This window comes from Aethalodelphis obliquidens, unplaced genomic scaffold (assembly GCF_003676395.1).
Source record: "Aethalodelphis obliquidens isolate GAN/ISIS:26980383/991018 unplaced genomic scaffold, ASM367639v1 scaffold53, whole genome shotgun sequence".
Lineage (NCBI taxonomy): Eukaryota > Metazoa > Chordata > Mammalia > Artiodactyla > Delphinidae > Aethalodelphis > Aethalodelphis obliquidens.
Window position 1 is genome coordinate 9344913 of NW_020837997.1, and position 17432 is coordinate 9362344.

The 17432-nt window shown below is 44.1% G+C and overlaps 1 protein-coding gene across 2 annotated transcripts in view; it reads right to left on the reverse strand.

The window, feature by feature from the left end:
• ADGRE1 (adhesion G protein-coupled receptor E1) overlaps nt 1-11132 on the reverse strand; it is a 47653-nt gene extending 36521 nt beyond the window's left edge. The window contains exons 1-3 of one of the 2 annotated variants that reach the window (XM_027085739.1): nt 11067-11132; nt 7411-7473; nt 284-430 (exon numbers count right to left, since the gene is read on the reverse strand). In XM_027085739.1, coding sequence (XP_026941540.1) covers nt 284-430; nt 7411-7473; nt 11067-11097 — 241 coding nt within the window. In that variant the 5' untranslated portion in view covers nt 11098-11132. Of the gene's footprint in view, nt 1-283; nt 431-7177; nt 7383-7410; nt 7474-11066 lie in introns of those variants that run through there. The other variant, XM_027085741.1, reaches the window with a different exon arrangement.
• Between the last annotated feature and the right edge of the window lie 6300 nt (nt 11133-17432).

The following is a 17432-nucleotide window of genomic DNA, read 5'->3' on the forward strand; positions in this document are numbered from 1 at the left end:
AAGAAAGAAAGAAAGAAAGAAAGAAAGAAAGAAAGAAAGAAAGAAAGGAAGGAAGAAAGGAAGGAAGGAAGGAAGGAAGGAAGGAAGGAAGGAAGGAAGAAAGGAAGGAAGGAAAGGAAGGAAGGAAGGAAAGGAAGGAAGGAAGAAAGGGAGAGACAGGGAGGGAAGGAGGGAGGAAATAACGCTTGGGAAAAAAGAAAAAGTACCTACATCTGCTGCCCAACCAGCTTCCACCTGATTTTCCAACTAAATGCTAGCGGATTTTGAGGGGGCATGAACTCACCTTTGCATTCCACTTGTGGGTCCCTGAACTTCATCTGTCCATTGCTGGACAGGAAGCCTTTTTTGCAAGTACAGTAGTAACTTGTTGAAGTGTTGGTGCAGGTTGCGTACGCCGGACACATGGTGGTGTCTGTACACCCATTCATATCTAGGCAATGGAGAAGAAATGATTTGGGTTAGAGCACCGAGTGGGGCTGCAAGGGAAGCCAGCGCAAGAGAAGGAAGGTGACTGTTATGGGTTGAATTGGGTCCCCCCTCCCCAAAATGTTGAAGTTATTGAAGTCCTAAATGCTGGTCCCTGAGAATGTGACCTTATTTGGAAATAGAGTCTTTGTAAATGTAATTAAGACCTAAATTAAGATGAGATTATACTGGAGCAGGGTGGTCCTTTAACCTGATATGATTGGTGTCCTTCTAAGAAGAGGCGAGGCACAGAGACAGGGAGAACAGCACGTGATGATGAGGGCAGAGATCAGAAGGGCGCATCTACAAGCTAAGGACCACCAAGCATGACCAGCGACGCCAGAAGCTAGGAGAGCTTGGAATAGATTCCCCCCTACAGCCTTGAGAGAAAGCACCTCGATTTCAGACTTCTGGTCTCCAGAACTGTGAGAGGATCCATTTCTGTTGTTTTGAGCCACCTGGTTTGTGGTAATTTCAGCAGCCCTGGGAAACTGATACAGCCACCAAGGGAGCTCAGTGAAGGACCTTATAGACCCCAGACCCTTGCTGCTCCAAGTGTGGTCCACAGACCAGTAGCATCTGCCTCATCTGGGGTCCCCAAGAGATCTTGGGAAATCAGATGCTGATTCGGGTCTCGGGATGGATCTAAGATTCTGCATTGTTAACAAGTCCCTGAATGAGCATCAGAGCTCTAGACAGAAGAGTTATGAGCAAACATTACAGCCCTGCAACTGATTTTATTGCAGCCCCTGCTGACATCTTTTTTTTTTTTTTTTTTTTTTTTTTTTTTTTTTGCGGTACACGGGCCTCTGACTGTCGTGACCTTTCCCGCTGCAGAGCACAGGCTCCGGACGCTCAGGCTCAGCGGCCATGGCTCACGGGCCCAGCCGCTCCGTGGCATGTGGGACTTCTGACCTCCAGAGCCATAAGATAATGTTTTTGTTATTTTAATCCACCAAGTCTATGGGAATTTGTTACAGCACCCACAGAAAACGAATCCAGATCCCATTATACAGCTGTGGAAAACTGAGGGTCAGAGATGTTCAGTGACTTGCCCGAGGACACACAGCTGGTGAGAGGCGGCAGCAGGCCTGTCAAAATCCAAAGTGCGTGGTTTTCACTACGGCTAGGCAAGAAGAGGTGGGTCTGGCTGGAAACGGAATAAATCTTCAGGCAATTTCTAAGACAATTCTATGCAAAAACTTTTTCAATTGGTTGTTTCAAGTCTTTTGTCTTGATGGACTGTAAGCTCCCAGAAGGCAGGGGTTTGTGTCTGTCTCATTTACTGCTGTGTCCCGAGCGCATAGTGGGCGCTCGGTAATGAAGACCTCACTGAGAAGGTAACATTTGAGCAAAGACCTAAGGGAGCTGAGTGAGTGAGCTATGAAACTATTTAAGGCAGAGGAAACAGCAAGTGCAAAGGTCCTGTGGCAGGACCATGCCTAGTGATGTCATGGAATTACAAGATGGGTGTGGTTGGAGCAGAGTGGATGACAGGTGCATGGGAGGAGGTGATATGACAAAATCACGTAGGATCTGCTGGACCATTGTAAGGTTTCAGCTTTTTATCAGAGACAGATGGGAGCCATGGGAGAGTTTGAGCCGAGGAGGAATACAGCATCACTTGGGTTTTCACACGATCCTTCTGGCCACTGGTTGGAGGATGAACTGTATCGGAGCAGAGGTAGGATGACCAGGTAGGAGGCAACTGCACTTGTCCAGGTGAGCGATGATGGTGGATACAGCCCGGGTGGGAACAGGGGCGCACATAAGATTCTGGGTTTATTCAGAAGGTAATGCTAATGGGAGTTGCCGATGGGTTGGATGTGGGATGTAATAGAAAGAGAGAAGTCAACAGAAGTGACCCCAACAATTAGTCAGATTTACAAAGTGCTGCAAAAACAAAAGGGACAGATTTTCATTACTAAGGTCTTGAGACCCAGACTCTGCTGCCTGCACACTGCCCTGTTTATTTCCCTTCCCTGCACTATGCCTCAGGTTTTATCTTCTTCTCATTTCCAGCTTCCTCTTTCATCTGCAAAGGCAACATTTCTTTTTGCAGATTTACTGTGTATTACCATTGTGATCTCTCAACTCTGAGTTTCCCATTACTTTCTTTCTTCCTCTAGCTCAATCTCTCAGGACTCAAATCCACCCCAAACCAGAATAGCAACACGCTCCTGTGTGACCGGCCACCTGCTAGCTTCTCTGGCTCATCTTCCACCTGGTCCCACCACCCACACTCACCTCTGCTCAGTTCTCCAAATTCTTTCTGGCCTGCAGATCTTGAGACGTGCCAGAATCACGTGAGCCAATTCCTTACAATAAATATCTACATATACTTATATGTAGCTATCCATTCTATTGATTCTGTTTCGCTGGATAACCCTGACAAATACAAACACCTACTATATCCCAGGCAATATTCTAAGCCCTGTGGATTCAGCAGAGGAACAAGACATACAAAATTCCCCACCTTCACGGAGATGATAATCTGATGAGGCATACAATGTCAAAACTAGGGTAGTCACTGAGAAGATAACTCATGAGCTGAAGCATACAGAAGGTGAGGGAGGGAGCCATGTATATATAGGGAGCAAAAGATTCCGGGCAGAAGGAACAGCACATGCAAAGGCCCTGGGGCAGGACAGTGCCTGGTGTGTTACAGGAAGAGCAAAGAAACCCAGGTGGCTGGAGCAGAGTGAGCGAGGGGGAGAGAGAGGGAGGAAGGGAGGGCAGGGAGGAGACAGGGCAGGTCGTGCAGGACTTTGTGGGCAGCAGGGAGGACTCAGACTTTTGCCCTGAGGGAGGAGGGAGCCCTGGAGGGCTGTGGGCAGAGGTGGGGCAGGACCTGACTCAGGGGCTCACAGGCGCCCTCTGGACATTCTTAGAAGGGCAAGGAAACAGGAGACCTGGGCAGAAGCCACTTCAACAATCCAACCGAGACATGCACGTGATCCTCAACCGTGAGCACAACAACTTAATAGATGGTCACTTAATTGACGAACATAGAAAATGAGACTCAAGGAGGCAAAGAGACTTTTAAAAATATAACTAGAACTACCATTTCCTAGGTGTCTTCCGCCTTCCCAGCCCCTTCCTTAGATGTTCTGCAGTCCTCACGATAATGCTTTGAGGAGAGATGACCAAGCCATCCTGGTTTTCCCAGGACTTTCCCGGTGTTAGCACTCAAAGACCAGCATCCTGGGAAACACCCCTTCCCTCCAGTCTGGGTCAAGCCAGGATAGTGGGTCACCCTACTTCAAGGTAAACGTTAGGACTCCTTTCTACAGATGTGGAAAGGGAGGCCCAAGAGAGTTTGTAAAACCGTTCCCAGGTCACACCACGAGTCAGGACGCAAGAGAAGAGCCAAGTAGAGTGGACGGGTGTTAAGAGGGAGTGAGGATGTGAAGAGGAAAACCCAGCCTCTTCCTGGGGATTTACCACCGTCAGCTCACGAGTTCTTCACACCTTGCCAAGTAAGAAAGGATGGGATTCCAATGTTCATGGAAGCACTTTTTATAAGAGCCAAGACATGGAAGCAACCTAATGTCCACGGACAGATGAATGGATAAAGAAGATGTGAGATATATATATATATATATATATATATATACACACACACATACACATACAATGGAATATTTCTCAGTTATAAAAAAGAATGAAATAATGTCATTTGCAGCAACATGGATGGACCTAGAGATTATCATATTAAGTGAAGTAAGCACTTATATGTGGAATTTTTAAAAAATGATACAAATGAACTTACTTACAAAACAGAAATAGACTCACAGACATAGAAAACAGACTTATGGTTACCAAAGGGGACAGCAGGCGGTGGGGAGAGGTACATTAGGAGTTTGGGATTAACAGATACACACTACTATATATAAAACAGGTAAACGAGGACCTACTGTATAGCACAAGGAACTACATTCAATATCTTGTAATAACCTATAATGGAAAAGAATCTGAAAAGGAATATATATACACGTGTGTGTGTGTGTGTGTGTGTGTGTGTATAAAAATGAATCACTTTGCTGGACACCTGAAACTAACACAACACTGAATATTAACTATACTTCAATTTTTAAAAACAGTTTAAAAAAAGGAGGTGGGGGGAATTCTCTGGCAGTCCAGTGGTTAGGACTCTGTGCTTCCACTGCAGGGGGCATGGGTTTAATCCCTGGTGGGGGAATTAAGATCCTGCATGCTGCGCGGTGAGGTAAAAAAAAAAAAAGTTTTAAAAATATGGGTGGGGGGATAGCAGCGGCTCTCGGCCCTACCCCCATCCAATTTACCTGATTGGCATCGCATCCCCTCCACTGTCTCGCTGGCCTAGAAGTATTGCCTGACAGATGACGGAGTGTAATGGTCTCTGAGCAGGTGAACCTCTGTGATGTAATTCACACTCCAGAGCTCCTCCTGGGACCAGGCTGTGGCTGAAACTCTCCTGAAACACGTTCTGAGTGGCTTGTTCTTCCCCTATCCAATCCTGCTTCCCTCCCTCCCCTACAAGTGTCTCCTGAGAGCCCTTCCTTAATAAATTGCTCACTCAAGAATCCTCACCTCAGACTCTGCTTCTATAGAAATTAACCAAAAGCAGGTGGTGATCCTTATTTTTGTTTCTTTGGGTTTTTAAAAAAATTTTTTTATTGAGGTATAGTTGATTTACAACGTTGTATTAGTTTCGGGTGTACAGCAAAGTGATTCAGTTCATATACATATATATATATTCTTTTTCAGATTCTTCTCCATTATAGGTTATTCCAAGATATTGAATACAGTTCCCCATGCTATACAGTAGGACCTTGTTGCTTAACTATTTTATATATAGTGCTGTGTATCTGTTGTTTCATTTGTCTTTATCTTTTTTTAAGAAGGTAATAATTGGGCTTCCCTGGTGGCGCAGTGGTTGAGAGTCTGCCTGCCGATGCAGGGGACCCGGGTTCGTGCCCCGGTCCAGGAAGATCCCACATGCCTCGGAGCGGCTGGGCCCGTGAGCCATGGCCGCTGAGCCTGTGCGTCCGGAGCCTGTGCTCCGCAAGAGAGAGGCCACAACAGTGAGAGGCCCACGTACCGCAAAAAAAAAAAAAGGTAATAATTACTTATAGTAAAAAAATTCAAACAATGCAGAAGTATATAAAATTAAAAGTGAAGATTTCCCTGTGCCCCATCGTTATACTCAGGGGTCACCACTGTCAAAAGCTTAGAGTGCATCCTTTAAGGCTAGGTCCTATTCACAAGCTCAGTCATGTAAATATAACATTAAATATAATTGAATTTATAAATTCACACAATTTTTTGAACACAAATGGTATCACTCAACATACAGTCCACTGTGCTGTCCAACACAGTAGCTACTAATCATATATGGCTGTTTACACTGAAATCTATTAAAATTAAATAAAATGAAGCATTGATTCTTCAGTTGCACCAGCCTCATTTAAGTTCTCAGTAGCTCCATTGACTGGTGACTACTGTAGATCTAGAACATGTTCATTGTCATAGAAAGTTCTTTTGGACAGCTCTATTCTACTATTCCTTTCTTTTTCATGTAACCAAGAGCAGCAAAATTTGCCAAGTGTTGAAGTTGAGCAATGGGTACATGGGAGTTTGTTATACTATTTTTCCTACCTTTGAATGTTTAAATATTTCTATAGTTAAAAAAATTAAGAAAATAATGTTTGGGGCAATTTTCCAAGTCAGTTCACACGACCAAACTTAAGCTTTTTATCAGCTGTATAGCATTCCATTATATCCATGGGCTCTAACTGTGCCAGAGATAGCTAGGTAGCCCAAGATCAAACAAAAACTTCACACTCTCCTTTCCGTGGTGTAGAATTGACAGTAGGAGGCAACTACCCTGCCATGGACTACATTTCCCAGCTCACCTTGCATCCAGGTATGGTCATGTGACCATGAACGGCCGTTGACGTGTGTCACTGCAGAGCCTGAGTTTTAATAGTGTGGCTTCGCCACTGTCTGCAGAGTCTCTGAGATACTAGGATGGCTGAGCCACAAAACAGAAAGCATCTGGGTCCCCGAATCACTACATGTAGGAAAACCACCCACCAGCCAGAAATATCCTCATTGGACTCTTAAACAAACAAGAATGAAATTTCTCCTTCTTAAGCCACTGACAGTTTGGAGTTTATTTGTTACAGTAGCTTGAGCTGGTCTCACAAATGCAACAATTTATCCAGCCAGTCCCCTGGTGTAAGCATACATTTAGTTTATTCCAAGTTGTTACCATGTTTTTTTCCCCAGCGGACAAAACACCCCATTCAGAGTCCACACTTCACTGCTGCAAGATGCCATAAGCTATCCCTATGCCAACACCCACACACCATCTCGGGAGGAACGAGAGGAGGGTGAGGAGATTTGAAAGATTAACTCTTCGTACCATAAAGTCTGAGTTTCCCAAATAAGGCGGGGCCAGGAAACTGAGACACTGAGAACACAGAACTGGCCATGTTTCTCCTCCTGGATCCAGCAGGAGCTTGTGTGGAAGATCAGAATACTGAACAAAACATCTAAAAATGCACTTTTTTTTCCCCACGTTGAGTTGTAGTTTAAATAAATCCCATCCCCATCCCCACTGCCCCATCATTCATGAAGCTCTTCTCACACATGCCAGGTAGCATACAACGTTACCTCTTTGGTTTTAAGCTTCACAACATCCCTGTGACGTAAGAACCCTCGTTACCTGTATCTCGCAGCTGAGGAAACTGAAGATCAAAGAGGTCGTGTGACTGGCCTGAGGTCACACAGCAAGTTTAAGGCACAAGAGAAAAAGCTTGGGTGGGAACCGGGAGACCTGGATGTTATCCCTTGCTCAGCCACGGACTAGTTTGTGGCAAGCGTCCAGCTGTGTCTCAGCCTCCTGGGTCAGAAGATTCTCCTCCCCGCCACACTGGGCATATAGATTCCCCAACTTACGTCTTGCCATTGATTCCAGTGAGGGTAATGTGAACATTCCCCAGGTGTATATACCACAACACCCTGTGAAAAAAAAAGAAAAACACCATGACCCATCAAGAAGCTCTTTGGGCTTCCCTGGTGCCGCAGGGGTTGAGAGTCCGCCTGCCGATGCAGGGGACACGGGTTCGTGCCCCGGTCCGGGAAGATCCCACATGCCGTGGAGCGGCTGGGCCCGTGAGCCATGGCCGCTGAGCCTGCGCGTCCGGAGCCTGTGCTCTGCAATGGGAGAGGCCACGACAGTGAGAGGCCCGCGTACCGTAAAAAAAAAAAAAAAAAAAAAAAAAAAGAAGCTCTTTGGACTCAACCTGAAAAACTACTCTTGGTGTAGCCTCAGAGAAACGGGTTTGATGAGCTTAGACGAAAGTCCCAAGTGAATGACAAGCATACATTATTTTATACATTCACAGCCACCATTCCTGCTTTTCTGCACTTCATTTTCATTTTGTTTGTACTATCTTCATTTTTTTTTCATTTACAAAGAGTTCCAGATGATTTTCAAAAACATACATTGAAGAAATTCCCTGGAGGTCTGGTGGTTAGGACTCCGCACTTCCACTGCAGGTAACATGGGTTCGATCCCTCATTGGGGAACTAAGATTCCCACAAGCCGTGCAGCACGTCCAAAAAGAAAAAAAAAAAAAAACTAATAAGAACCTACTGTATAGCCCAGGGAACTCTACTCAATATTTTGTAATGACCTATATTGGAAAAGAATCTAAAAACGAGTGGATATATGTATATGTATAACAGATTCACTTTGCTGTACACCTGAAATTAACACTATATTGTAAATCAACTCTACCCCAATAAAAATTAGAAGAAAAAAAATCCCCATACATTGAAACATGCATTCTCAGAAGAAATGATATCTGCCCCCAAGAGCAAAACTTGGTTCTTGGAGAGAGACAAAAAAATCTTACTCTTCATGTGTAAGACACATACAGATATACATACAATATATAAATAAGTATATAGTATATCCGTAGTATTAAATTTTAATGGGAGGGTAAGACAATTTTTTTAACATCTAAAAGGCAGTGCAGCCCCCCAACATTTAGCTCCTCTCCATCATCACCATCATCATCATTATCATCATCTTCAGCATCACCAACACCATCACCACCATCATCAATGTCAACATCACCACTCTTTGCTTATTAAGGGCAGAATAGAGTGCTAAGGGCCAACACCAGTGCTGACACCCCAAAGAAACAAGTCTGCATCTTAGCATTTGAGGTCCACAAATTACCTGCTCCTTCTAATGAAACCTGCCAGTCGACAAGTCCCACAGACCCAAACTCCCAACTTTCTTATTTTCACTAACTGAAATTCTCTTGCTCTTTACTTATTTTAAAGGCAACAGAACATCGTGTTTAAGCATACCAGCGCTAGGGTCAAAATGCTTGGGCTTAAAACTCTGGCTTCACCAATTACAGACTACGTGGCCTTGGGAAAGTTACCTAATCTCTTTGTGACCAAATTTTCTCCTCAGTGAAATAAGGGAAACGGATCCAATGTACAACACAGAGAAAACCCACACGTGTTGCTTAGATAAGGTCTCCCATTCTTAGATTTGAACCAAAGACCAAAACTCACGAGACCCGTGAAGGAAACCATGACATGAAAGATAAGCAAGACCCAGAAAAACTGACAGCTGAGGAAAAAAACCTGGCTCCATCTCATTGTTCAGGCCTCAGCACAAACATCACTGCTGCAGAAATACCTTCCCCTGACTTCCCTCTTCTACGTAAGCCCCAGTCACACTCTATGACAATTTCTTTCAGAGCGCTTGCCACTCCCTGAAATGCTTTTGTTTATTTGGTATTTGGAGTGGCATAGTTTAGAGACGTACAGACTCTGGATCCAGGATGCCTGTTTCTAAATCCTAGCTCTACCCCTTACTAGCTAAATGGTCTCAGGCAAGTTATTTAATCTCTTTGGCCTCATTTTTCTCCTTTGTAAAATGGGACTATTTTATTGGAATTGGGGTATAGTTGCTTTACAATGTTGTGTTAGTTTCTGCTGTTCAGCGAAGTGAATCAGCTATGTGTATACATAGACGCCCTCTCTTTTGGATTTCCTTCCCATTTAGGGCACCACAGAGCATTGAGTAGAGTTCCCTGTGCTATGCAGAGGGTTCTCATTAGTTATCTATTTAATACATAGTAGTGTATATCTGTCAATCCCAATCTCCGTATTCATCCCATCCCCACCCTTTCCGCCCCTTGGTGTCCATACGTTTGTTCTCTACATCTGTGTCTCTATTTCTGCTTTGCGAATAGGTTCATCTGTACCACTTTTGTAGATTCCACATACATGCGCTAATATACAATATTTGTTTTTCTCTTTCTGACTTACTTCACTCTGTAGGACAGTCTCTAGGTCCATCCACGTCTCTACAAATGACCCAATTTTGAAAATAAAAACAAAAATAAACAAATGGGACCTAATGAAACTTAAAAGCTTTTGCACAGCAAAGGACACCATAAACAAGACCAAAAGACAACCCTCAGAATCAGAGAAAATATTTGCAAATGAAGAAGCTGACAAGGGATTAATCTCCAAAATATACAAACAGCTCATACAGCTCAATATCAAAAAAGCAAACAACCCAATCAAAACATGGGTGGAAGACCTAAATAGACATTTCTCCAAAGAAGACATACAGATGGCCAACAGGCACATGAAAAGATGCTCAACATCACTAATTATTAGAGAAATGCAAATCAAAACTACAGTGAGGTATCACCTCACACTGGTCAGAATGGCCATCGTCAAAAAATCTACAGGGCTTCCCTGGTGGCGCAGTGGTTGAGAGTCCGCCTGCCGATGCAGGGGACACGGGTTCGTGCCCCGGTCCGGGAAGATCCCACATACCGCGGAGTGGCTGGGCCTGTGAACCATGGCCGCTGAGCCTGCGCGTCCGGAGCCTGTGCCCCACAACGGGAGAGGCCACAACAGTGAGAGGCCCGCGTACCACAAAAAAAAAAAAAAAAATCTACAAACAATAAATACTGGAGAGGGTGTGGAGGAAAGGGAACCCTCTTGCACTGTTGGTGGGAATGTAAGTGGGTACAGCCACTATGGAGAACAGTATGGAGGTTCCTTAAAAAACTAAAAATGGAACTACCATATGACCCAGCAATCCCACTACCCTGAGAAAATGGGACTATTATTGACCCAATATCAGAGGCATTTAGTGAAGATTGAATACATTCTCTATTTGAGGAACTTAGAACGGTGCTACTTCGGAGGTTGCTATTACCGTTAGTGGCTTTCTTTCTTCCTATCTCCTCCCACCGGTATGTCAGCCTCACAAGGGCAGAAACCTTGTCTGTTTGTTCACTGCTCTATTCTCAGTGCCTAAAACAGCACCCAGCGTACAGTAGGTGCTCAGGAAATACATGTCAACTGAATGACTATAACGAAACTCTTCCTCGACAGATGAATTCCCTGAACCGACTGATTTTGGTCAAAGTTTCCCCAGTGAAGATGTTTGCAGTGTCCAGCCTAGAATTATGATCTCTTGGCTGGACAGTCGAGGCCCTCCCTTTTCCTTACAGTCTATTTCCAGTGCAGGCTCTCCCCAGACCCCCATTCAGGCTCGTACTCACCCCAAAAGAGGAGAAAACTGAAGCTCCACATCGTGCAGGTTCTGTCATTGAATGAAGAGTACTTTCTCGCTGTTCCCAGGGTTTTCAGTAACAGAGGGTGTGGGGAGAGGGGAAGGGCAGAGCCAGCATTGCTCAATGCACCCAAGGCATCATGGCCCTTTTTGCTGAGTTGCCTCCACTCATAAAGGAGAGTCTGACAAACCTCTAATCCTCTCCTTTCTCCACAGTGAAGAGAAGTTTGTCTGGCGGATGGGTCCCTGTGTGGGTCTATCTCCCTCTCTCTCGCTCCTTCCTTCCTACTCACTTTTTTCTTCCCCCAGCAACATCTATCTCCTGTCTCTCAGCACCTTATTTTATTGCACCCAATAATAAATAAGCTTCCACCACCCAATGAGCAAGCCCCAAACTCAACGGTCTCCTCCCAGCCTGCCCCCATACAAACCATCATCAGAGCCCTCAGGTACCAGGCACTGTGCTAAACATGTTTCCAATAAAATTTAATTTCACCGTCATGTCAACATCATATACTAGGGATTCCTACCCCCACCTATTTCACCAAAAAAGTACAATTAAAATGGAAACCAAGGTTGAGAGAGGAGATGCAACTTGTCCGAGATTCCCCGGACCCGAGCTTTGAATCCGGAACCCTCTGACTCCAAAGTCTAGAACTTTCACCATTTCATTTGCCTTTAGCTCCCCACAAGAACCGATCACTGGACAGGGACACACCCCATTCCCAGCACTGCCCCCAAACCAACCCAACACACACACACACACACACACACACACACACACACACACACGTGCCATCTCATAAACACGGTGATCTAGGAATGCCTTAGTTAGGGTCCCCCAGTTGCAGATGCTCAGACAAGGATTCTCGTGAAGGTAGTTCATCAGGGAGGTGACCCCAAAAAACTCCAGCTGGGGATGGGGGAAGTGAGAGAGGGAAGGGAAAGAGCCTGCAGTGAATTTTATCAGGCAAGTTACCCAATAAGAAACTGAAACTTAATGTGGCTGGGGACCTCTGGAAGGTAACCTAGAGCACATTCTTCAGAGTTATCCCAACTGTCAGGGGAGGGAGTTGGGGTATTTATCCACCAGCTACTGTCAGTCACTGATTGAGGCTTGTGTCAACCCAAGACCTGGCCTCCAAGCAGATAGAATGGGCTCCAGTTCATAACCCTGTTGATAACAAAATGCAGTGGCCGGCACATGTCAGTCTAGTGTGCCTTAAGGGTTGAAGGTCATAGGTGTGGACGGGCACCAAGAACGCCTGCTCCAAGCCAACACTTAGGTGCAAAGACCAGCCCCACGTTCTTGGGAAGAAGAGCCCCACTTGTTTTCATGTTCTCCTTTATTGCTCTGTGCAAGGCAAAATATACACCTTGGAGTTATGATCGCTGAAGCAGATTCATCAGTGGTTCCTTCTGTTCATCAGGAGACCCTACCCAGTGAGACTGCAATTAAGAGGCAGCACAGAAATACAGTAAAGTTCACCAAGAAGGGAGATAAATGGAACAATGTTAAGAGAAGCTCTGGAGGACAAAAACATTCTAGCACCAGGTCGCCAGGGGTCCAAATCTTGTCTCCACCGCTTGCTAGTTATGTGTGGTCCTGGGGAAGTTCTTTTTTTAATTTTTTTAACATCTTTATTGGAGTATAATTGCTTTATAATCGTGTGTTAGTTTCTGCTTTGTAACAAAGTGAATCAGTTATACATATACATATGTTCCCATATCTCTTCCCTCTTACATCTCCCTCCCTTCCACCCTCCCTATCCCACCCCTCTAGGTGGTCACAAACCACCGAGATGATCTCCCTGTGCTATGCAGCTGCTTCCCACTAGCTATCTATTTTACATTTGGTAGTGTATATACGTCCATGCCACTCTCTCACTTTGTCACAGCTTACCCTTCCGCCTCCCCATATCCTCAAGTCCATTCTCTAGTAGGATAAAGAAGATGTGGCACCTATATACAATGGAATATTACTCAGCCATAAAAAGAAACGAAATTGAGTTATTTGTAGTGAGGTGGATGGACCTAGAGTCTGTCATACAGAGTGAAGAAAGTCAGAGAGAGAAAAAGAAATACTGTATGCTAACACATATATATGGAATCTAAGAAAAAAAAAGTCATGAAGAACCTAGGGGCAAGATGGAAATAAAGACACAGACCTACTCTTTTTTTATTTTTTATTGAAATATAGTTGATTTAAAATGTTGTGCTATTTTCAGGTGTACAGCAAAGTGATTCAGATATATATATACATATATATATATTCATTTTTTTACATTCTGTTCCATTATAGGTTATTGCAAGATATTGAGTATAGTTCCCTGTACTATACAGTAGGTCCTTGTTGTTTATCTAGTTTATATATAGTAATGTGTACCTGTTAACCCCAAACTCCTAATTTATCCCTCCCCTCCCTTTCCCCTTTGGTAACTATAAGTTTGTTTTCTATGTCTGTGAGTCAATTTCTGTTTTGTCAATAAGTTCATTTGTATCACTTATTTAGATTCCACATATAAGTGATATCATATGATATTTGCCTTTCTCTGTCTGGCTTACTTCACTTAGTATGATAATCTCTAAGTCCATCCATGTTGCTGCAAATGGCATTATTTCCTTCTTTTTATGGCCGAGTAATATTCCATTGTATAAATATATCACATCTTCTTTAGCCATTCACCTGTTGATGAACATTTAGGTTGCTTCCATGTCTTGGTTATTGTAAACAGTGTTGTTGTGAACATTGGGGATGCATGTATCTTTTCAAATTATGTTTTTCTCTGGATACACGCCCAGGAGTAGGATTGCTAGATCATATGGTAACTCTACTTTTAGTTTTTTAAGGAACCTCCGTACAGTTCTCCATAGTGACTGCACCAATTTATATTCCCACCAACAGTATAGGAGGGTTCCCTTTTCTCCACACCTTCTTCAGCAATTAATTTCTCTATGCCTCAACATGCCATCTGTAAAATGGGCTTGATAAGCAGGACATATTTCAGGGGTTGAGGCGAGCATCAGAGGAATGGCTGTATGTGACAAATCCTGACACACAGGAAAATCTCCAAGGCTTGGTTATTACTCAAATTCTTTAATTCTTCTCTCCTTGAGTATGAGCTGGACTTAGTGACTTGTTTCTAAGGAACAGAGAAAGGAAGATGTGACCTTGTGTGGGATCTGAGACATCTGAGGTTGTAAGCATCATGGTGGTTTTCCTCTCTCTCCTTCTTTCCAGGATCATTCACTGAAGGGACATCAGTTACCATGTTGTGAGGACACTCAAGCAGTGCCACGGAGAAGCCCACATGAGGGGGAACTCAGATTCCAGCCAACAGCTTGACTGTGACCTCCTGAGAAGACCCTGATCGAGCTCCACCCAGCTAAGCCACCCCCAGATTCCCGACCCTCAGAAACTGTAAGAAAATTAAAAATGTGTTGTTTTAAGCTGTTACATTTGGAGAGTGATTTGTTACGCAGCAGGAGATAACTGATACACTTAGAAGCAATTGTCCCTGTCAGTTAAAAAAAAAAAAAAAAGGATCATCATAACATCATAGGGTTTGAGGTTTAATGTGATAAAGCCATAAGATCCTGCCTGGCAAAAATAATACTCAATATTATCAGTTATTATTGACATTGTGTCAATAATAAGTGGTCACAGCTACTGATCGGAGGCATGGTGCCAGCAGTGACTCAGTTAGAAGAGTCAGCAAGTCCGTTTCAGGCAGGACCTTCCATTGAACATGGAAGAGTTTAGACCGTCTCCGCAGGACAATAAAAGAGATTTTAGCAAGGAAGTAACGGTCGCATTGGTATTTTACAACACTTGTGTTGTGTAGTATGGGTGACAGACAGGATGTGGTCATGGGTGGGGAGATGGAGAGAAGAAAGGTGTGATGACCTGGAGGAGGGCGAGGGCTGTGGAGACGAAGAGGAATTTAGGAGGCAGGAACAGCAGAATGGGGGGATGTCTGGATGTAGGTGGGGAGTCGGACCGAAGGAGGAATTGACCTTTGGAGGTGAGGTTTTTCAACCAAGCCCAGATTCCTCAGGGGGCCTGGGGGCGAGACAAGGTTGTGGATGAGTTTCCTGATGCTCCCAAAACAAATCGCCACAAACATAGTGGCTTGAAACAACACAAATTTATTACATTACAGGTCTGGAGGTCAGCGTCCCAAATGAGTCTTAGCGGGGCTGAAATCAAGATGTCAGCAGGGTTGCGATCCTTCTGGAGGCTCTAAGGGAGACTCTATTCCTTGTCTTTTCCAGCTTCTGGAGACAGCCGACATCCCTGGGCTCAAAGCCCCTTCCTCCATCTTCAAAGCCAGCAATGCAGTATCTCCTAAATCCCTCTCTCTCTTTCTCTCTCCCTCTCTCTCTCTCTCTCACACACACATTCACTCCATGGATGGATGGATAGATAGACAGATGGATAGATGGATAGATAGATAGATAGATGATAGATAGATGATAGATTTGTCTCATTCCCTCTGTCTGCAGTCTCTCTCCCTCTCTCTCTCCGTCTCCTTCTCTCTCTGACCCTCCTTCCACCCCCCTTTAAAAGGATTTTGTGATTACATTAGACCTACTCAGATCACCCAGAATATTCTCCTGTCTCAAGACCCTTAACTTCATCACACCCGCAAAGTCCCTTTTGCAGTAGAAGGTCCTATATTCACAGCCTCCAGGGACCAGGATGTGGTCAGCCTGGCGGGGGTTGGGGGGAGCCTCATTATTCTACTGACCGCAGATGGGGTCTGGGATCCTGGTGAGTGATTGGGGATGCAAGCTGCCAGTCACCCTTCAAATGCTAAAGAAGTGACCGAGGCTATGAAATCTGGACGGCAGAGATCCTCCGGGGGTGAGGGCAGGTGTAGGGGGCGAAGAAAGGGAAGGAAATGCACAATTCTAGTAAAGTGGCTTGTGGAAGACGAACTATTGTGACTTTCCCGGCAAAGGGGAAATTGAGGGACACTCAAGACGACAGAAGTCAGTCTGGAGGAGCCCCAGAGACGTCACTCATCTGTACTTCTTCTTTCTTTATTGGAGTGTAGTTGCTTTACGATGTTGTGTTAGTTTCTGCTGTACAGCAAAGTGAATCAGTCATACGTATACATATATCCTCTCTTTTTCAGATTTCCTTCCCATTTCGGTCACCACAGAGCATTGAGTAGAGTTCCCTGTGCTCTACAGTAGGTTCTCATTAGTTATCTATGTTATACATAGTAGTGTATGTATGTCAATCCCAATCTTCCAGTTCATCCCACCCCCCTTCCCCCCTTGGTAACCATAAGTTTGTTCTCTACATCTGTGACTCTATTTCTGCTTTGCAAAGAAGTTCATCTGTACCATTTTTCAAGATTCCATATATAAGCGATATTATACAATATTTGCTTTTCTCTTTCTGACTTACGTCACTCTGTATGACAGTCTCTAGGTCCATCCACATCTCTGAAAATGGCAGCACTATTTCGTTCCTTTTTATGGCTGAGTAGTATTTCATTATATATATGTACCACATCTTCTTTATCCAATACTCATCTTCACTCTTAATGAGGGTGTCGGAGGGAGGGTGGCCCCAGGGCAGCCCTACCCAACTTGACGTGTTCCTCCTGTACTCTAAAACCCCCCATGGCTCCCTAGTACCCTCAGGATGAAGTGCAGGCTCATTGATACAGCACTCAAGACCCTGCCTAATATACCATAATTCAAAAAGAAACATGCATCCCAATGTTCATAGCAGCACTATTTACAATAGACAGGACATGGAAACAGCTTAAATGTCCATCGACAGAGGAATGGAATACTACTCAGCCATAGAAAAGGATGAAATAATGCCATTTGCAGCAACATGGATGGGCCTATCACTCAGATTGTCATCCTGAGTGAAATAAGTCAGGCAGAGAAAGAAAACTATCATATGATATTGCTTATATGTGGAATCTAGAAAAAAATGGTACAAATGAACTTACAAAACAGAAATAGAGACACAGAGGTGGAAAACAAACTTATCATTACTGGGGGGGGTAAAGTGAGGGAGGGATAAATTGGGAGATTGGGATTGACATATACACACTACTATACATAAAATAGGTAACTAATCAGGACCTACTGTATAGCACAGGGAACTCTACTCAATACTCTGTAATGACCCATATGGGAGAAGGATTTTAAAAAGAGCATATATATGTATACTTATAGCTGATTCACTTTGCTGTACAGTAGAAACTAACACAATGTTGTAAATCCACTATACTCCAATAAAAATTTTTAAAAAATAAAATAAAAACCACAATGCAAATACAAAAACAAAAATACTCTGCCTAGTCTTATATTGGTACCCCTCTGA